We start from the raw sequence: 22,129 nt of genomic DNA, 5'->3' as shown, positions 1-22,129 counted from the left end.
ACAGGAAAGGTATACTTTTTGAGATGAGCATTCTGCTGTATCAGTGCTGTTGGTACTCGTTACAGTTATGTTTTCAACTGGATCTGTGCATTAAGAGATGATGACTACTGTGTTACAATCACCGGAATGCCAAAAGGCTGTGGTTGTTATTGTTCTTTTTCTTTGTGGAAGTCTGCTAAGCCTGCATTTTATGCAGTATTGTTAAGGAAAAATGGCAGAAAAATTGAACCTGTAGGTTCCTTAGAGCTGGCAGATGTAGAAGGTTCTGTATCTTGTCAAGTCTTGGAGCTCTATTCTGCAGATTATAAAAACTATTTTGGAGTATTACTGGAATTTATAGATTCCTAGTATTTTGAACATTCTAGCATGCCCGTTAAATGCTATTTAGCGTGCTCATCGTGCTTTTTTTTTTTTTGTTTGTTTGTTTTTGGGAAGCCCGCCCTTGGTGGATAAACCTGTTACACTGTGAATATCATCATGGAAATGTTCCCGGAAATAAGAAGCAGAAAAATTACAGAGCTGAAAGAAAGAAGAAGATCAAAGAAGATATCTAATTATAGCCGAAAGGAACGAAAGACAAGGAGGGCCTCCGGACACCAGATTTTATGATGGATCGAGGGCAGCTCCGATGAGAAAAGTTTCAAATCACAGCTCTAGCAAGCTGTCGAATCGCAAAGGAATGAAGGCAGCTCACCTTATATGGAAGCTCCGAAACAACGTAATAAGAGAATGCAGGCAGCTCACCTTATATAGAAGCTCGGACGGATCTGATCATTTGGTTGCTTGGCACGATCTCTCACCACATGTTGCTATGGCATTCGATCTCAAGCAACCACGTAGATCATTGCATTAAAAGATCCAATCATCACCTAAATATTCCTGCCATAAATGATGATGACTCAGGAAGATTGTAGACCTTTGGAACCCTCTAGATGACTCTAGAAGTATCTTGAAAAGGTAATTTAGGCAACTCGACTCAACTTGTCCGCTTGACAGATTAGCATGACTATTTCCTTCACTTGAGTTGAAGTAGTCAGTTCGGCCCTGTGAGTGGAGGGTAATTGATATATCTGAATCTGATCATTGCTATCCTAACCAGGCCGACTAATGAAAGCTCACCATATGGCACCCACTAAAGGCACCATAAAAGCAACTAAGCAAAATTCTTTGTGCATCGCTTGCGGTGTAAAAAATCTAACGTGGAGGACACCATCTCGCTCAATTGGTCCAAATGGTGCCCTCATGGCCAATGTGACCGGACATCCACAGGCACAGAGAAAATGGAGACGGTGCGCTGTCCCATTGTTGAATACATTTAATGCACTCATAATCCATTTTTCAAATTTTGTTCAATTTTAACATGACCATAATGTCCTTTCTTTCCAAGATGACTTTTTTAATATCTTATCGTCTAGTTGGATATTTCTAATGCTGCTCTTCTCTCCCTTATTCTTCCTTTTGTTGAGCTTCTGTCCATCCAAGAAAAAATTTTTAGCCATGATTTTGTGTCCGAGCTTCTTGCATAGCAGCATTAGGTAGGTTTCAAATAGAATTCTTTTTTCAGTTACGAATATAGCATGTCATAAAAATATTATATGAAAATATAATAAGTCAAAATGTTATGATATTTCAATTTGATATTACGATATCAGTTCGGAAGTATACCTTTGGATATTTTTATGACATCTTAGATCAAAATGATGACATTCGATATTAAAATTATGACATCCTGTACCTAAAACATCTATGAAAGTAGTTTTGACAATATTATGATATTTCAAATCTAAATAATGATATTATATGTCCATATTATGACATACTGTAGGTAGAACAACATCGAAAAATCTTTGTTGATATTTTTATGACATCCTAGGTCGAAATTATGATATTCTATGTTCAAATTATGACATCTTGTAGGTAGAACACACATGAAGGTAGTTTTGATAATATTATGATATTCGAGATCTAAATGATGACATCATATATCAATATTCTAACATCTTGTAAGTAAAACAAAATCGAAGAATCTTTTTTGATATTTTTATGACATACTGAATCGAATTTATGACATTCGACGTTAAAATTATGACATCCTACATGTAAAACACTTACCAAATGCAAGTTTTAATATTTTTATGATATCGTAGGTCAATATTATGATATTCTAGATTAATATTATGACATCCTATAGATAAAAAAAAATCAAAATTTTTTTTTGATATTTTTATTACATCCTGAATCGGAAGTATGATATTGGATGTTAAAATTATGACACCCTATAGGTAAAACTCCTACGAAAAATATGTTTTGACAATATTAAGACATCCCAGATCTAAATTATGATATTATATGTTAATATTACGCCATTCTGTATGTAAAACAAAATAGGAGAATCTTTTTTAACATTTTTATGACATCCTGGATTGAAATTATGATATTCTATGCTAAAATTATGACATTCTGTAGGTAAAATGGCTATCAGATATAAGTTTTTGATATTTTTATGATATCGTGGATCAAAATTATGATATTATAAATTAATATTATGACATCTGTAGGTAAAACATCTTCGAAGTATACTTTTTGATATTTTTTAGACATGCTGCTATAAAATTAAGACATTTGATGTTAAGATTATGACATTTGTTGGGTATAAAATATCCACAGCCGGAACCCACAGCGGAATCGACATCAGCAAGTGCGGCTCCGCCCGGACTCCTACGGGAGCCGGGCTCCACCGCCGACAGCGAGTGCAGCTCCGGCGGACTCCTACGGGAGCCGGGCTCCACCGACGACATCAGCGCAGCTCCGTCGGACTCCTACGGGAGCCGGACTTCACCGCCAACATCAGAACAGCTCCGCCCGGACTCCCACGGGAGCCGGGCTCCGCTCTCAGTATCAACCGCTGGTAAGCTCAATCCGGACTCCTATCAGAGCCGGACTTCACCCTTAACTTTGTTTGCAGCGCAGCTCCGCCCGGACTCCTACGGGAGCCGGGCTCCACCGCCGACAGCAAGTGCGGCTCCGCCCGGACTCCTACGGGAGCCGGGCTCCACCGCCGACAGCGAGTGCAGCTCCGGCCGGACTCCTACGGGAGCCGGGCTCCACCGACGACATCAGCGCAGCTCCGTCCGGACTCCTATGGGAGCCGGACTTCGCCGCCAACATCAGAACAGCTCCGCCCGGACTCCCACGGGAGCCGGGCTCCGCTCTCAGTATCAACCGCTGGTAAGCTCAATCCGGACTCCTATCAGAGCCGGACTTCACCCTTAACTTTGTTTGCAGCGCAGCTCCGCCCGGACTCCTACGGAGCCGGGCTCCACCGCCGACAGCAAGTGCGGCTCCGCCCGGACTCCTAGGGAGCCGGGCTCCACCGCCGACAGCGAGTGCAGCTCCGGCCGGACTCCTACGGGAGCCGGGCTCCACCGACGACATCAGCGCAGCTCCGTCCGGACTCCTACGGGAGCCGGACTTCGCCGCCAACATCAGAACAGCTCCGCCCGGACTCCCACGGGAGCCGGGCTCCGCTCTCAGTATCAACCACTGGTAAGCTCAATCCGGACTCCTATCAGAGCCGGACTTCACCCTTAACTTTGTTTGCAGCGCAGCTCCGCCCGGACTCCTACGGGAGCCGGGCTCCACCACCGACAGCAAGTGCGGCTCCGCCCGGACTCCTACGGGAGCCGGGCTACCGCCGACAGCGAGTGCAGCTCCGGTCGGACTCCTACGGGAGCCGGGCTCCACCGACGACATCAGCGCAGCTCCGTCCGGACTCCTACGGGAGCCGGACTTCGCCGCCAACATCAGAACAGCTCCGCCCGGACTCCCACGGGAGCCGGGCTCCGCTCTCAGTATCAACCGCTGGTAAGCTCAATCCGGACTCCTATCAGAGCCGGACTTCACCCTTAACTTTGTTTGCAGCGCAGCTCCGCCCGGACTCCTACGGGAGCGGGCTCCACCGCCGACGGCAGTTGCAGCTCCGCCCGGACCCCCACGGGAGCCGGGCTCCGCTCTCAGTATCAACTGCTGCTCCGCCCGGACTCCTACGGGGGCCGGGCTCCGCTCACGACCCCTACCGCCAGGAGGGCCTCACCCGGACCGCAACTGAAACGGGCTCCGGCCGTTACCGAGCTTCAATCGATAGATCCACGCCCCCTGACAGGCCCTCAAAACGGCCACGACCCTGCTCCACTTCCTGTGGCGGGCTCCGCGCAGTACCATCATTCCCTGACAAGCCGCAGTAGCCATAGCCGCCCTGCTCCACTTCCTGTGGCGGACTCCGCACAGCTCCACTATCCCCTGGCAGGCCACAGTGACGGCCACGAACCTGCTCCACCTCCTGCGACGGATACCATGCGATTCTCCTGACGACGGACGCTGCTCCACCCCTCACAACAGATTCCACGTGGCGGGTCGAGGTGATGGCCACGTGTCTGCTCCATTATCTTTCGCAATCAATTCCCTGACCATGGGCGGCCCACTACCAGGCGGTTACAAACGTCGCCATCAGTCTGTTGCCTCCCCCGCCTATAAAAGGGGGACCCAGATACGTTATTCTCTAAGCTCCTTTTCCTTATCTCAAAACTCTGCTAAATTCTCCGTTCGAGCACTCCATTCTTGTTGAGGCAGAGAACTGACTTGAGCGTCGGAGGGTCTTGCCGGAGCAACCCCACCTCCGGTTTAGACTTCCCTTGCAGGTCCCGATGGCGACCGCGGCTTCCCCGACTCCAGCTTCTCCGACGCAAGCAGATTTTTGCACCAACAGGATTGGCGCTAGAAGGAGGGCCTGTGTCTTCGCAGCACCCTTGTTCTTGAAGGAGCGCTCAACGGACCCGCTTCCGGCCATCTCTCCGTCATCCACTCCTAATCCTCCCCTGCGAGATCGACACCCGATGCCTCCGCGCAGGGCGTCCACCCGGCGGTCCACGGCCTCCGCGGCCAGATCTCAGGCTCCGGCTTCCCCTCCCATTTCTCAGCCAGCTCCTCCTCCCCCTCCGGCGACGGCGGTCGGCGCGGAGCAGTTTGACTTGCTGGCGCAGCAGGTCAAAGGCCTCGTCGAGGCCGTACAGGCAATGCAGCAGCAGCCACCGCAGGCGTCGGCGCATCCGGAAGGGGCATCTCCGGAATGCCAGGACCCGACGGTGGGGCGAGCCACCTGGGCCAGCCGCCCCGTCCTTCCCGGGAAGGCGAATCCGAGGGTAGAAGCCCTCAATCGGACCATGACTCTACCCTGGAAGATCCCTGCCCCCGTTCTGCCAAAGGACCCTCGAGACTCGAAGTCGAGAGGACTTCCTGGACCGGAGGCTCCAGGAGATGAACCGACGGATTGAAGAACTCCGCCATGCGCCTCCCGCTTACGGTGAGGATATCTGCACTGACCCTCCCTTCTCCCAAATGATTATGCAGGAACCGATCCCGCCGAATTTCAAGCTTCCTCAGTTCGAAAGCTACGATGGGACGTCGGACCCGATCGATCATCTGGAGGCCTTTCGACGATGATGCTGCTCCACGGTGCTCCTGATGCCATCTTGTGTTGGGCTTTCCCGTCTACCTTAAAGGGAGCAGCAAGAAACTGGTACTCAGCTCTGAAGTCGGATACCATATTCTCCTTTGATCAAATGAGCCACCAATTCGTGGCCCATTTCGTCAGCAGCCGACGTCCCCGGAAAGGTTCGGAGTCTCTCATCAACATCAAGCAGAGGGAAGGGGAGTCCATACGGGCCTACATCAACCGCTTCAACATCGCGGCGTTGGAAGTCCGAAACTTGGACCAGTCGGTTGCCATGGCCGCCTTGAAAGGTGGCCTTCAGAAGAATGATCTCTTGTACTCCCTGGAGAAGAAGTACCCCAGGGATTTTGCTGATCTACTGGCTCGGGCTGAAGGATACGCCCGAGCGGAAGAGGCCTTCAAAATGAAGGATGAAGAGACTGCGAGGGAGCGTCAGGCGGGAGATTCTGGTAAGCCCGCAGTTGAGAAGAGGCCAAAGGAAGCCCGGCCTCGCTCCCGATCCCCTCCTGGACATAAGCGCGCCCATACTCCCCCCAGGGCGTGCAGGAAGAGAAGCCCGGACAACAGGTTTCGGCGGGGTTCCCCGCTAGGGAAGTTCTGCAACTACGCCCCCCTCAACGCCTCGAAAGCCCAGGTACTGATGGAGGTCAGGGAGCTGATCCCTAGGCCGGAGAGGATGCGCACGCACCCCGGGAAGCGCAACCCCAACAAGTTCTGCCTCTACCACCGCGACCACGACCACGACACCGAAGAATGCATCCAGCTCCAGGACGAGATCGAGGAGCTCATCCGGCGAGGTCGACTCGACAGATTCATCCGCCGCAGGCCTGAGGGTAGAGGAGACCAGCCAAGAGCCCTCCCACCGCCCGAACTGCAGAAAAGGGAGGAGCAGCCCGGGGACCGGCCTCCTATCGGGACCATCGACTCCATCGCCGGAGGGCCTCAAGAAGGAGCGGAAATACTGTAAATGTATCGCTTACTATTTCGCTTTGAATCTACCTTTCTTTTTAGCTAACATGCTCCTCCCACCTAGCGTGGATATATTATGACCGGATACGATTCCTCCAAAAGCACGGCCATGTCAGGAACAGGAGGAGAACCTCATCCTGACATGAGCGAGGTCAAAGGCCCGGTTCTTTTAGATCGGATGGGGGGAGAGGCCTTACAACGCCCTAATGTGCCCCCACAGCCTTGTTAGGGACAGGAGGAAAACCTCGCCCTAACATGAGCAAAGTCAAAGGCCGGTTCTTTTAGACCGGATGGGGGGAGAGGCCTTACAACGCCCTAATGTGCCCCCACAGTCCTGTTAGGGACAGGAGGAAAACCTCGTCCTAACTTGAGCAAAGTCAAAGGCCCGGTTCTTTTAGACCGGATGGGGGGAGAGGCCTTGCAACGCCCTAATGTGCCCCCACAGCCATGTCAGGAACAGAGGAGAACCTCGTCCTGACATGAGCAAAGTTGAAGGCCCGGTTCTTTTAGACCGGAGGGGGGAGAGGCCTTACAGCGCCCTAACGCGCCCCCACAGGCCAGGCTGATAACGAGAACCTCGCGCCGGCTCAAGCAAAATGGAAGACCCAGACTCCTACGGGAGCCGGGTTTCGCCACCAAGGTAAGCTTCGCCCGGACTCCTACGGGAGCTGGGTTCCGCCACCAAGGTAAGCTTCACCGGACTCCCACGGGAGCCGGGTTCCGCCGCCAGGAAAGCTTCACCCGGACTCCTACGGGAGCCGGGTTCCGCCACCAAGGAAAGCTTCACCCGGACTCCCACGGGAGCCGGGTTCCGCCACCAAGGTAAGCTTCGCCCGGACCCCTACGGGAGCCGGGTTCGCCGCCAGGAAAGCTTCAACCGGGCTCCTACGGGAGCCGGGCTCCGCCACCAAGAAAGACTTCGCCCGGGCTCCTAAGAAAGCCGGGCTCCGTCCGCAACTTCGCCAGCAAGGGTTAAAAATGGTGGCGAGGCTTAGCCACATGACGAGATCAGATGGAAGGGAAGAGCTCCTTCCCACGACGACCTCTAAGCCAAATAGGCCAAACGACGAGAAAGGGTCAACGAACGACAATATTGGTGCTACGCGCGGACAAGGTAACACAAAGTGCTTTTTTCTCATTTCCGATATATGTACTACAGGGCCAGGACGGTCAGAGAAAGAGGGACAAAACGACAAGAAAAAAAAAGGGGGTGACTACAAAAGAACTTTAAGGAAGTCCTGCTCCCTCTAACCTAGGGTGATCACCTCCATCCTCCAACCAGGACTGCCTCAAGCTATCCACCATTTCCTCTAGTTCTTCCTTCTTTTGCAGCATATCCTGGAACGCCTGACGAAGTCGTCGGCTCTCAGCCTCCGCTTCCCGATGCCATTTTCGCAAAACTTCGGACTCTGCCTCTGCATCCGCGACGGCCTTCCGCTCAAGCCCCAGTTGGATTTTTACTTGTTGCAGCTCGGCTGTCTTCTCTCCAAGGGAGACAGAAATCCCTTCGACAGTGCCCCTCAGGGCTTGGAGCTCTTCGGTATCTTGAGCATTGGCAAGCTGCGCCCTAGTAACCAACTGCCTCTGGAGACGAACCACCTCGTCCGCCGCCTGATGGAATCTCCCTTTGTACTCTTCTACCTGCCGGCGCCAGCTGGCCCGCTGCACATCGTGGCTCATCTCAGCATCTTGAAGCTGCTTCTGGAGGTCGGAGACCTTCTGCGACCATTTCTGCTCATCCCGCGCCGTGAGCCGGGATGTGTTCCCTTCCAGCTGGCCGATCCTCCTCTTCGCAGCTGACAGCTCCACCTTAAGAGCGCTGATCCTGGCTTCTTGAGCCCAAGTTCGGTCGCTGGCGCTCTTCGTGCATTCCTCGAGCTCCTTTGTGAAGTTCGCCTTCCTCCGGCTGTAGTCCATGATGGCCTTCACTTGGAGACTCCTGAAGTGGGCGGCCTCAGCGGCGGCCTCGGAATGGCATTTCTTCGCCTGGCGGAGCTCGCCCTCCGACTTCTTCAACTTCTTCGTCAGGTGGAGGACCTCCTTTTTTAGCCGTTGGATAGTTGACTTCAGCGGGACCCCCAGGGGCAAGGGGAGTGCTTCGGCGGGACACTGCCATCGGAAGAAGCAAACATCAAAGACCAACTCATTACAAGAAGAAAGGTAGAGAAGGAGGAGCAGGGGGAAGAAAAAACCATCCGCAATAAGGAATTCAACTTTATTGCTTAATCTGGAAGACAAGCGGAAAAGAAATATGGCGACAAAAGAAAGATACAAGATCGGAGGTCTCAGACCTCGGGGGCAGGGGGTGGAGAGCTCGGCGCGGGGGGTGCAACTGCGGCAACCGCGGACGAAGGGGCGGCCTCGTCGTCAGACTCCTCCAAAAAGCCGAGATCAAGGTCGGGGTATCTGCTGGCCACCCTCTCTCGACAGAGCTCGAACCCCTTGGTGAACGCCTCCAGGCCGAACTGGACGTTCAGCTCCCTCATCTCCGCGGAGGCCTTGAACTCCTCCACCGCAAGGGTCCTGGCCTCCGAGACCAGAACCGGAGTTTGCTCGGCCAGATGGGCGACCTCGGCCTCCGCCTTCCTTGCCGACTCCTCCAAGCTTCGCCTCTCCTCCTCCCGGGCTCGTCTTTCCTCTTCCCGATCTTATCTCTCTCTCTCCAGGGCCTCCCGGAGGGTGGCCACCTCGGCCGTCTTCGCTTGAAGACGAGCAACCTCATCTTGGCAACGCTCCTCCGCCCGAAGAAGGTCCCTTCTCATGCGGCCCGACGCCTCGACATAGGCGAAGAGCTGGTGCTCGATCTGCAAGGACAGATAGAGAATTACAACAAAGACCGAGCAACTGTGCAAATAAAAATCCGTTTACCTCAAGAAAGGACCCCAAGGTGTCCCAGGCCCGCTGCTTGGGATCGGCACGGTCGATCCTCTCCACGACATCAGACAGAATGCAACCATCGAGCAGCCGACGGATCAGAGCCTTGTCGTTGAAGGGGTTCTCCGATCCCCCCTCGGAGCAGACGGACTCATCTGCAGCGGCCCGGTGGCTGCTCGGCCTGCGGGCCACCGATTTTCTCCTCCTCCCCGCGGCGGGCGCCTCCGTGGGGCGGACCTCTGGAACGGGGACCCCAGTCGGCAGGCTCCTTGAGGGAGCCCGGGGGGCCGTTGGCTCGGCATCCGAAGGAATGTCGATTGCCGGGGTCGCCTGGACGGGCGCAGCCAAGCTCGTCTCCTCCATCCTGGCCCTCTTCGCCGAGCCAGAAGTCGTCGCGCCCTTCCTTTTCTGGGCTCTCATAGCCTTGGCGAGCATCCGTGTGGCTTCGGCGTCCATTGCTAAAAAAAAAAAAAAAAAAAAAACACAGGAAAAGAAAAGAAGAAGGAAAAAGCGGCACCGATAGTCCAGAGTCAAAAAAAAAAAAGAAAAGAAAAAAAAGAAGAAGAGAGAAAAAAAGAAGAGAGAGAAAAAGAAAAGAGAGAGAAAAGAGAAAAAAGGAGAGAGAAAGAAAGAGAGAGAAGAAGAAGACAAGAAAAGGAAAGATATATACTTGCTGGATCCTGAGGGCTCAGGCCGATGTTGAAAAGAAGCGGCTCCCTCAGTAGGTTTGGAAGGGAAGGAGCGGGATAACTCAGGAGCTTCTGGGCGGCCTGGAGGTCGTCCTCTCCCAGGCTGGGAGCCCGACGGACGGAATCCCTCAGAGACCCCCAAGGGGGCAGGCCCAGTTCCAGGGTCGGACAGTAAATGAAGAGAAATTTTTCCTTCCAGTTGTGAATCGAAGAAGGGGCGCCCTTCAGCAACCCCTTCTTACCGAACTGGGGGGAGAAGTACCATCAGTCCTTCGCTGAAGGATGGCGTTTGAAGGTGTAGAAATGTCTGAACAGGGAGAGGGACGGCTGGACCTCGGCTATATGACAGAGAGAGAGAAACCCTATCAAAAACTTAAAGGAATTCGGGGCGACAGAGGCGAGAGAAATGTCTAAGAAACGAAAGAAGGCGGCAACAAAAGCAGGAAGCGGAAGCCGGAGTCCGGCACGGAATGCCTCCTGGTACAAACAAAACGACCAGGAGGAGGAGCGCTGGCCCGGTCAGAGGGGCCAGGAAGCTCCAGGTCGTACTCTGAAGGGACCCCGTACCGAGCCCTTATCAGAAGAAGTTCGTCCGGAGTCGACGAACATGGGATGGCGCCCGATGCGAAAACCGGGCGAGGCCCTGCCCCGAACGCGGGTTCATCCGCAGAGACAGGGGCCTGGGGGTTCGAAGCGGAAGAACTCCCAGAACTTACGGGGGCAGAAGAATCGGAAGACATTTTTCTTTGGGGGAGAACCTAAAGGGCCCTAGAAAGGCAAGCCGAGAAGGGAAAGGGATGCCGAAGGTCAACTCAGGAGAAGACACAAAAGAAGTGAAAAGAGGAGAAGACCCTAGGCGGTAAGAAGAAGAAGGTGGGCACTAACCTATCTTGCTCTGGGGGCCTGGGGAGCAAGAAACGGAAGGCGCCTACGGCTCGAGAGGGCGTTCGCTAGAGCAGACTCTCGGGGAGATGGCAGACGCCAGCAAGAAATCAGAAACGGAGTAGGGCGCCTGAAGGGGGGAGGACGGGTTTAAATAGACCCTGGGATCCGACGCCATAATGATCTCGAATCCCCCCAGGCCAGTTCGCATCCGACGCGTGTCCCACTCCCCGTGGCAGACGGCTGAAGGCGGCTGGCGGTTGGCAGGGTCATAATTGCGCCGTACCTAGGCCAGCGTACCTGTGGGGTCTTCGAAGCGTCCCCTCGTACCACCCCAATTTGAAAAGACTCCGGCACGCGCTCATTTAATGCCAAAATATCTGGGAGCGGCAGGGCGCGGGATTCGAAGGAACGGTTCCGGCTGTACTCTTTGTACTTCCTTCGTTTGAAATTCAAAACTCGGATGTAGGGGGACTGGTGTTGGGTATAAAATACCCACAGCCGGAACCCACAGCGGAATCGACATCAGCAAGTGCGGCTCCGCCCGGACTCCTACGGGAGCCGGGCTCCACCGCCGACAGCGAGTGCAGCTCCGGCCGGACTCCTACGGGAGCCGGGCTCCACCGACGACATCAGCGCAGCTCCGTCCGGACTCTTACGGGAGTCGGACTTCGCCGCCAACATCAGAACAGCTTCGCCCGGACTCCCACGGGAGCCGGGCTCCGCTCTCAGTATCAACCGCTGGTAAGCTCAATCCGGACTCCTATCAGAGCCGGACTTCACCCTTAACTTTGTTTGCAGCGCAGCTCCGCCCAGACTCCTACGGGAGCCGGGCTCCACCACCGACAGCAAGTGCGGCTCCGCCCGGACTCCTACGGGAGCCGGACTCCACCGTCGACAGCGAGTGCAGCTCCGACCGGACTCCTACGGGAGCCGGGCTCCACCGACGACATCAGCGCAGCTCCGTCCGGACTCCTACGGGAGCCAGACTTCGCCGCCAACATCAGAACAGCTCCGCCCGGACTCCCACGGGAGCTGGGCTCCGCTCTCAGTATCAACCGCTGGTAAGCTCAATTCGGACTCCTATCAGAGCCGGACTTCACCTTTAACTTTGTTTGCAGCGCAGCTCCGCTCGGACTCCTACGGGAGCCGGGCTCCACCGCCGACAGCAAGTGCGGCTCCGCCCGGACTCCTACGGGAGCCGGGCTCCACCGCCGACAGCGAGTGCAGCTCCGACCGGACTCCTACGGGAGCCGGGCTCCACCGACGACATCAGCGCAGCTCCGTCCGGACTCCTACGGGAGCCGGACTTCGCCGCCAATATCAGAACAGCTCCGCCCGGACTCCCACGGGAGCCGGGCTCCGCTCTCAGTATCAACCGCTGGTAAGCTCAATCCGGACTCCTATCAGAGCCGGACTTCACCCTTAACTTTGTTTGCAGTGCAGCTCCGCCCGGACTCCTACGGAGCCGGGCTCCACCGCCGACAGCAAGTGCGGCTCCGCCCGGACTCCTACGGGAGCCGGGCTCCACCGCCGACAGCGAGTGCAGCTCCGGTCGGACTCCTACGGGAGTCGGGCTCCACCGACGACATCAGCGCAGCTCCGTCCGGACTCCTACGGGAGCCGGACTTCCCCGCCAACATCAGAACAGCTCCGCCCGGACTCCCACGGGAGCCGGGCTCCGCTCTCAGTATCAACCGCTGGTAAGCTCAATCCGGACTCCTATCAGAGCCGGACTTCACCCTTAACTTTGTTTGCAGCGCAGCTCCGCCCGGACTCCTACGGGAGCCGGGCTCCACCGCCGACGGCAGTTGCAGCTCCGCCCGGACTCCTACGGGAGTCGGGCTCCACTGTCGACATCAGCACAGCTCCGCCCGGACCCCCACGGGAGCTGGGCTCCGCTCTCAGTATCAACTGCTGCTCCGCCCGGACTCCTACGGGGGCCGGGCTCCGCTCACGACCCCTACCACCAGGAGGGCCTCACCCGGACCGCAACTGAAACCGGGCTCCGACCGTTACCGAGCTTCAATCGACAGATCCACGCCCCCTGACAGGCCCTCAAAACGGCCACGACCCTGCTCCACTTCCTGTGGCGCGCTCCGCGCAGTACCATCATTCCCTGACAAGCCGCAGTAGCCATAGCCGCCCTGCTCCACTTTCTATGGCGGACTCCGCACAGCTCCACTATCCCCTGGCAGGCCACAGTGACGGCCACGAACCTGCTCCACCTCCTGCGACGGATACCATGCGATTCTCCTGACGACGGACGCTGCTCCACCCCTCACAACAGATTCCACATGGCGGGTCGAGGTGATGGCCACGTGTCTGCTCCATTATCTTTCGCAATCAATTCCCCTGACCATGGACGGCTCACTACCAAGCGGTTACAAACGTCGCCATCAGTCTGTTGCCTCCCCCGCCTATAAAAGGGGGACCCAGATACGTTATTCTCTAAGCTCCTTTTCCTTATCTCAAAACTCTGCTAAATTCTCCGTTCGAGCACTCCATTCTTGTTGAGGCAGAGAACTGACTTGAGCGTCGGAGGGTCTTGCCGGAGCAACCCCACCTCCGGTTTAGACTTCCCTTGCAGGTCCCGCGGCGACCGCGGCTTCTCCGACTCCAGCTTCTCCGGCGCAAGCGGATTTTTGCACCAACAACATTATTTGGTTAAAATACCTCTAAAATTTGGTTTTGACAATATTATGATATTTTATAAATAAAATTATGATATCCTATAGTTAAAAAGATACTTTTATGTTGATCTAACAATATTATGACATCCTAGGTCAAATTTATGATATGCTATATTAATATTATGATATCCTGTAGGTAAAACATGTGACAGGTAGCGCCCTGATGGTTGGATGTGACGTCTTCGATTTTTTCACATTCGACGGCATCGTGCTCTGCAGCATCATTAAATCGATCTTTTCAAAATATAGAAAAGGTGCTTTTGCCTCCATTGCTTAGCAAAGTAATTGAATCACCTTTATCTCTCTCCCAAAATATTGCTTCGTCTTCCCTCCACTCCGACGATCGAAGTTTTCTTCGTTTGCTTCCTTGAGACAAGCATAGCATCTCGACGTCCCCATCTCTGTGATTGAGGATAAACATTTTCTATCATCATTTTCTTTCATTCAGTAATGACTCCTAAAAAGTTTGAGTTTAAAAGGCACCAAGAAGAAGGCAATGAAGAAGAGGAGATGGTCGAAGAGAGCACAGCAATGGTTCTTTACACAGGAGAAGATTCCCTTATAATCTTTGGGAGAGATGAAATAGCCGAAAGATAAGAAGGTAATTTTTTTTAAAATACTAGGGCATTCATTTAGGGTTTTTTTAATGAGTTGATGTTTTCACGTGCAATTCACCTTTAGATTTTACGTTAATCAAGTATAACCTCCTTCCATTAATAATATGCTGTATATAGTCCAATTTTAGATATATTTTGTTCATTTTTTTTGACATCGTGGATTGGAATTATGACATTATAGGTTAGAGTTATGACATCTTATAGCTAAATAGTCTTTAGATTTTAATTTTGACAAAATTATGATATCGTAGTTCAAAATTATGACATCGTAGATTAATATCCTGACATCCTCTAGGTAAAACATCTTAGAATCATACTTTTTTTTTAATTTTATTACATCCTGTATCCAAATTATGATATTATATTGTATGTTAAAATGATGATATCATGTAGCTATAAATACTCCTGGAGTATGTTTTGACAATATTGAGACATCATAGGCTAAATTTATGACATTGAACGTGAATATCATAATTTTTTGTAGGTAAAACAGCTCAAAGTTTATATATTTTTTTAATTTTGTGACATACTATGCCGAAAATATGACATTTTATATTAAAATTAGCCTGTAGGAAATCAGCCTCCCGATTATAGATTAGGCAATATTATGACATCTTAGAGAAAAATTATGATATGTAGTTGAACATTATCAATTCCTATAGGTAAAACACCCCAAACGAGATAATTTTTATCAATTTTATGATATTTTGGATTGAAATTATTCATTATAGGTTAAAATTATGACATCCTATAGCTAAAAAGCCTTTGGACGATAATTTTGATGATATTATGACATCATTGTTATGATCGTAGCCTCTAACCAACTTTTCAAAATACAAATGCCCATTGGGAGGTGGGGTCTATTAGCTTTAATCCATTAGGCATAGGGACTTCACACCTAAGTTGATCAACATCAAGCTAGATCACCCTCAACCAGTAGGCTAGATGGTCAGACCTATTTAATCTTACCAACCAGACACCAGTCGACCCTTGCTGTCAACTTTCATAATTGTTATTAATATATCAGCCTCCCTTCGGCTATCAATCCCAGTCTGAGTTTCACCGAATCTCTTCGACTACCAACCTCTTCCTGGGTCTCACCGAATGTGCACTGAAATCTTGCACAATAATTTCTCTCTCTCTGATACCACTGTTATGACCATAGCCCTTAACCAACTTTCTAAAAGGCAAATGCCTATTGGGAGGTGGGATTTTTATAGCCTTTATCCATTAGGTATAGGAGCTTCACACTTGAGTTGACTCATATCAAGCAAAATCACCCTCAACTAGCAGGCTGGATGGTTAGATCCATTTAATCTTACCAACCAGGCATCAGTTGATCCTTTTTGTTGACTCCCATAATTGTTATCAATATATCAGCCTTCCTTCGGCTACCAACTCCAATCTGAGTCTCACTGAATCTTTTTAGCTACCATCCTCTCGTAGAGTCTCATCGAGTCTCCTTCGGCTACCAACCTCTCAAGTCTCATCGAGTCTCTTTCGACTACCAACTTTTCCTTAGGTCTCACCGAATGTGCACTGAAATCTTACACAACAATCATAGTCTAAAATTATGATATCATAGGTTAATATCATGACATCTTGTAGGTAAAACACCTCAGAATTATGACTTCATATTATGACTTGCAATTGTTGACCATCCAATTTTTTTATTACAGTGCCAAGTCAAGTTCTCCCAAGGGTTGTTCGATGTAGGACTCTAATTTTAAGAACTCTTGTAAACCTACAGTGTATGTTCAAAATATGTAGAAAATGAGCTTTTCTCTTACATACATGAGCTCATCAGAAGTACTCTATTTGGCGTCTATGTTGACATGGAGCTCTTTGTTATAGATGGGGTGTTGCTTTCGGACATTATAAAATATCATGTTGGAGGTGATCAATTCATTTTTGGTGAAAAAATTATAACCTTCAGTGTCAAGGAAGTAGCACTTATTTTGGGTCTTCCATATCATGGAATCAAAATCTCAGCCATCAGAAGATATCCAAAAAAGACCAATAGGCTATTTGAGAGATTTGAGAAGAGATTGAACCTATAGCATAGAGAGTTAGAGTCTTTGATCGGACAGCTAAAGACATCTAATAGAAAGGAAGACATTGAAAATACTGTCAGACTTTGAATAGCATATATGCTTATCTTTTTTTTGACTCTAAAGTCAAATCAAACATGTCCTAGAGAACTGATCTCATATTTGAATGATTTGTCTAGATTGAGATCTATTGTGTGGGCTATTGCAAGCAAGAACTTGACAGTTGAGGTCTTTCCAGATATTGCTGACTATCTGAGGTTTGGAGAGCTATACCAAGCTAAGAGGATTGATAAGGGTACGAGGTAGTCCATTCTTTTTGACTATTCGGCAGTCCTCGTGGTAATTATAATATATAGTACCTATAGTCCAGCCCTTCATTGTAACTCTTCTATAGTCTGATACATAAAATGCTCATTTGCAGATGTGGTTCCCCGAGTATACGCATCTAAGACTCCTATCTGATCCTTCAAAATTTTTAAGGTTATTAAAGTAGCATGACTATAGAAAATAGAGTCACGATCAAAATTTTGACAAAATCCAACCCAATGAGGTAAAATCAGATCTAGAAAAGAAAATCATTTCTCATAGGATGTCATATGTTTTATAGGATGTCATAAAATGTTATATAGTAATTTACTGATTTCACCTTCTTCTTTCTTTGTTATCAAATCTTGGATGTTCCTTGACCTGCCCCAGCGGTGCTGTGGCTTCTCAATTCTGTTGGAGTAAGACCTGAAAAGAGGAAAAGCCCTGATGAAGTAAAGGTGGAGTCATCCAATTTGTTATGCTGTGCAATGTGTAGAGGCTGAAGATTGGAATTGAGGAGTTTAGGCAAAAGATCCTCATTCATGAAAAGCTATTGAGATCCTTAACCAAAAAAGAGATCAAGGGTAAGAAGAAAGAGGAGGAAAAAAGGCATAGGGATGAAGAAGAGAAAGAAGAAGATGACGAAGAATATGATGACCATGAGGAACAAAAGAAGGAAGAGAAAATGAAGGAGTTTAGAAAAAGGAGGAAGGAGAAAGAGGAGGAGAAGAAGAGGTTGAAGGAGGAATAAAAGAACAAGGAGGAGGAGGAGAGGAAGGAGGAGGAAAGGAGAAAGAGGAGGAGAAGGAGAAAAGGGAGGAGGAACAAAGGAAAAAGGATGAGGAGGAGAGGTAGAAGAGGGAGAAGAAGAAGGAGGAGAAAGAAAGGAAAAGGCAGCAGCAGGAGGAAATGAAGAAAAAGGAGGAGGAGGAGAAGAAGAGGGAGGAGGAAGAGCAGAGGACCAGGGAGGAGGAAGAAAAGAGAAAGAGAGAGGATGAAGAAAAGAAAAGGAAGGAGGAGGAGGAGGAGAAGAAGAAGAGGGAGGAGGAAGAGAAGAGGACCAAGGTGGAGGAAGAAAACAGAAAGAAAGAGGAGGAAGAGAAGAAAAGGAAGGAGGAGAGAAGAAGAAGAAGAAGAAGAAGGAGGAAGAAAGGAAAAGGAGGGAGGAGGAAGAAAGGAAAAAAGATAAGGAGGAGAAGAGGAAAAGATGGGAGGAAGAAAGGAAAAAGAAAGAGGAGGAAGAAAAGAAGAAAAGGGAGGAGGAAGAAAGAAAAAAGGAGGAAGAAAGAAAAAAGGAGGAGAAGAAGAAGAGGGAGGATGAAAAAAGGAGGATGAGGGAGGAGAAGGAGAATGGGGAGAGGAAGAAGGGGGAAAAGACATTGACATATTCACTCAAGAGGAGGGTGAAAAAAGAACTCCGCAAATGCAAGGCCTCAATTTTCATAGAAGATCCAAATTATGGACCGGCCAGCCTTCAAAGAAGAGTAAGGCAGTCCCCTCCAAATCCAAAGAAGTACCTCTTGTCGACCTCTCAACTTTCAAAAGTAGAGAATCAAAATTAGACACGATAGGTATTCGATTCCTGTTTGATTTATTAGACTCATATGGGTTAAATTTTTTAATTAGATGTTTTAATACAGGGATTCATTGAGCATTCACAAGAATATCATGGCAAAGGTCTATTGTCAGAGGGGATGATGCCATGATTCAACTGTTCTTGAATGAAAGAATTATCTCATAAGTGTTCTATAAAATTTGTGACATCCTATATAGTATAATGTGCTTTGGTCATAGCAAAAAATTTTATGTTATCCAATATAGAGAGGTTGTTTTCAATAATACTCAAGGAGACAGCATTATGAGGACCAACCTTCATGACTTACTATTTAGCAAAATGATAATTGATGATGTAAGGAATCAACTCTCTTCACACCTTATTTCTTATTCTTTCTTCTAGACATGCTGTGTGTTAATATGACTTCTGATTGTTGACATCCTGATATAATGCTTTGCATGAATAGGTAATTGATGCAGAGCAAGATTTCTTGATTAAAAAATGGATAAAATGATCATATTTGTACCATAAGTGCCTTATTGCCCCCGTAATGATAGTCAAGATGTGCATTTAGTCGACATCATCGACGCATGAGCTTGCTGGCATGATGGGACAACTCATTTTTGATGAGTTAATGATGATGAGAAGAAATAATTTAGGTTCTTTTCAACATCATCAATATAGAAAACATCCACTGGCACTTGGTGGCAATCGACATGGAGAACACAAGGTTCATCCATTTAAATTCCATCAAGCATAAAGCTAAATATAAGGCTAACACCAGAAAGTGGCAGCAGATAGTAGCAGCCATATTCCATATATATTTGATAGCACAGAATTGAGTAGATGAAATATGGTAGAAGATAATGATTGCCCTTCCCAGCCTGAGGGTTCTTTTGATTGTGAACTCTATTATTTGAAGTACATGGATTTTTTTGCTCACAAAGATAGAATAGATAAATGGACTTCACGCAGGATGACATATTTTAATGCCGTGGGGAGCTTGGGGCCAGAATCATCAAAATGGGTCTCGAACAGAAGGTTAATGCTGTCGTGGAAAAATTATGAATCCTTTGACAGAAATAATTCCTTATAAAGCATTATGTATAGGATTTTTGAAATTATCATTCTTTTTGTAAAGCATTGAAAAGCATTGTATACATAAATGCACCTTTTTTGTATAGAATTTTTGGAAAAAAAAATCAAAGTGCATAAAATTTAAATTTTAAGATAATTTCAACTCAGGATGTAATACTCTGTGTAAATTTGTATTTGGTCATGTGTTTCAGTTAGGATCTTATAATTTCAATATCTTCAGTCTAGATAATAACATCTTATGTCGAAATTATGACATCATAGGTCGAAATTATGACATCCTAGTATATAAAATACACAGCGCATGTAGAATTATGACATGCGATGTCGAAAATATGACATCGTAAGTTGAAATTATGACATCCTAATGCAGATCGATCCATGAAGACAGAATTATGACATCTGGAATCAAAATGTTGATATCATAAGTCGAAATTATGACATTCTGGCATATGAAATGCCTGCGGACGTAGAATTCTGACTTTCAGAAAAAAAATTATAACATCATAGGTCGAAATTATGACATTCTAGCATAAATTTATGACATCTTTGATGCAAAATGCAGATTGTAGGTCATTTTGTTTCAAATTTATGACATCTTGGAATAAAATTATGGGAGCATAGGTGATAGGATTGTGATGTTGTTATTAGGACATCGTGATTATCAAATTTATTTTAATTTTTTAAAAAAATTAAAAATATGTAGAGAGTAGTGAGTCAGATCGAATCTATAGAGAAAATAATATTTTGATTTGAAATTTTTAATTTTATAAAAAAATAAAATTTTAGAAAAATAATTTAAGTCAGAAAATAAAAATTAAAAATATGAAAAATAAATCAGATACTAAGATCTACTATTCAGATCCTCGCTTTTACTTATAATAAAAATAAATAATAAAAATTTAAAGGGTATAAAAATAAGTTGGTACTAAGATCTACTAACTAGATCCTAGCATCTACTTGCAATAAGAATAAAAGATAAAAATTTAAAAGTACAAGAAAATAAATTTTATATTAATTAGAATTAAAATTTAAATATAAAAAATTAAAAAAATAATAAAATAAAATAAAACTATAATAAGGATCTGAAGTTGATCGATGCAGCTCATCGGGAAGATGGTTGACGATCTCTCCTTCTTCATTCATACTTCATGGAGCGAACTGGTTTCTCTCCTTCTTCTTCTTGGATCTCTAAAGCTCTCTTAATTTTTTTCTTATTCTTTTCTATTGATTTTCTCTATTATTTTCTCTTATTCCCAGACCTCTTATTTATAAGTAAATTTTTTATCTTTTTTTGGTAGAAAAAGGAGTCCTACAAACTTTCAAAATCGTATTATACTCATATCCTTTAATTTTGGCCATTAGATTGTATTTGGACTGCCCAAATCGCATAAAAAATCTCAGTTTATCTCCTTCTCTCGATCGAAAACAACCACAACCGTTGGATCGCATGATAGATGGAATTCTGACTGTTGATCGATGCTCAATCTCCCCTATTCACAGTCGGGAACGCTTCTGACCATCAGATCAAGTGATGAATCAAATTTCGATCATCAGATCATGCACAGAATCCTTCTTTGTTTAGCTTTCAGTCAGCAACGAACCACAGCCATCCGATCTTGATTCAAATTTTTTTGGACCATCGGATTACATGTTTGAAGTGGGCCACTATTGTTGGATATGGTAACGTGCATTATGGACCATCTGATCGCGTATCTAGCATGATATCAGCCATCCGACCGTGCAAAATTCTTTCATCCGCCTGTAAACTGCATCAAAGACTACAAAAGTTTCTGTAGACCATGCCCTTGAATTTATGGACCGATTGGTTGGTCCACCGTGCACCGAAGGCTATAAAAATTAATTTTTTGGATATTTTAGCTTGATTTTTGCTTCGATTTTGTGCCTAAAAAATAAAAAAATATATGTTAAATTACTTATTAATTTTTTATTATTTTGATGCTTAATTTACTCAATTAACTTGACATCTATTTTTCATAAATATACTCTAATTTTATATTTTTTAAAATTATTTATTTTTACAAGAAAATCTAACTTATTTATGAAATTAGATTTTTTTAGAAGATATTAGCACCATAAATTATTAAAAATATCTAAAATAAATATAAAAATATAGGACTTATCACACCTCCAAATTTGAACTTTGCTCATCCTCGAGTAAAGAAAGGATTTAGAGTTAAGTACCATTTAACTTAGAGTTTCGAATTTTATCAAGTAATTTTAAAAATGATCACTGATGTTCAGTAGAGCATGAGTGAGGTATATCATTCAGGTATTAATACTAATTAATATGGGAGTTAAACTAAGAATACTAAATCTTTTCTAAATTATCCCTATCTTTATCTCCAAACCATTAACCTTCATATGAACAAGTATATTGTTACTTCTGTCTTTTATTTATTATTATTTTTTTAATATTGTATCACTATTGAGTATCTTAATCTCTTAAGCTTTTTGTTTGACCCATATAGTGAGTTTTCAGTCAATGACTCTCGAATCAGATGGCTTATTCATACCTTTTGACACGAAACTCAATACTTGCTTAGGCAAAGAAGCTCGATTACTCAGCATGAAGTACTTGAAAACTTTTTTACTTACTTTTTTTCTTCTTCTTTTTTTAAGAAATATATAGTTATCCTATATAAACCCATAGGAAGTAAACTCTTCTTTGATGCTGGTAGAAAAATTTAGAAATACTCAAAAAAAAATATTTAAATTCTAAACTTAACTCTTTATTAAGTTTTCTTAATACTTGATACCTCAATATCTCATAAACTCTTTAATCTGTACATCAATTTTCTTTTAAAAATCTTGGTTTAACTCAATTTTTAAGTATAATCAGATATTTAAATGCTAAATATTAGCTTA

General features: G+C 46.8%; 1 protein-coding gene across 1 annotated transcript; it reads right to left on the bottom strand.

Annotated features, from left to right (window-relative positions):
* Window positions 1-146: 146 nt before the first annotated feature.
* Window positions 147-9,115, bottom strand: LOC140854291 (uncharacterized). The gene is made up of 4 exons (XM_073249846.1): window positions 8,770-9,115; window positions 7,880-8,587; window positions 456-519; window positions 147-181 (listed from the first exon to the last, which is right to left on the bottom strand). The coding sequence occupies exons 1-4, from the start codon at window positions 8,962-8,964 to the stop codon at window positions 147-149; spliced, it is 1,002 nt and encodes a 333-aa protein (XP_073105947.1). The 5' UTR covers window positions 8,965-9,115.
* Window positions 9,116-22,129: the final 13,014 nt, after the last annotated feature.

The sequence above is a fragment of the Elaeis guineensis genome, chromosome 16, assembly GCF_000442705.2.
Source record: "Elaeis guineensis isolate ETL-2024a chromosome 16, EG11, whole genome shotgun sequence".
NCBI lineage: Eukaryota > Viridiplantae > Streptophyta > Magnoliopsida > Arecales > Arecaceae > Elaeis > Elaeis guineensis.
This window is presented reverse-complemented; position numbering and strand designations above follow the sequence as displayed.

Excerpts from the sequence above, each read along its gene's own strand:
- LOC140854291 (XM_073249846.1), bottom strand. The coding sequence starts at position 8,964 with ATGAGGGAGCTGAACGTCCAGTTCGGCCTGGAGGCGTTCACCAAGGGG. Across the intron at positions 8,588-8,769 it reads CTCCACCCCCTGCCCCCGAG|TGTCCCGCCGAAGCACTCCC; the intron begins GTCTGAGACCTC and ends TTCCGATGGCAG. Across the intron at positions 520-7,879 it reads ATGCAGAGGCAGAGTCCGAA|CTCTGTAATTTTTCTGCTTC; the intron begins GTTTTGCGAAAA and ends TCTTTCTTTCAG.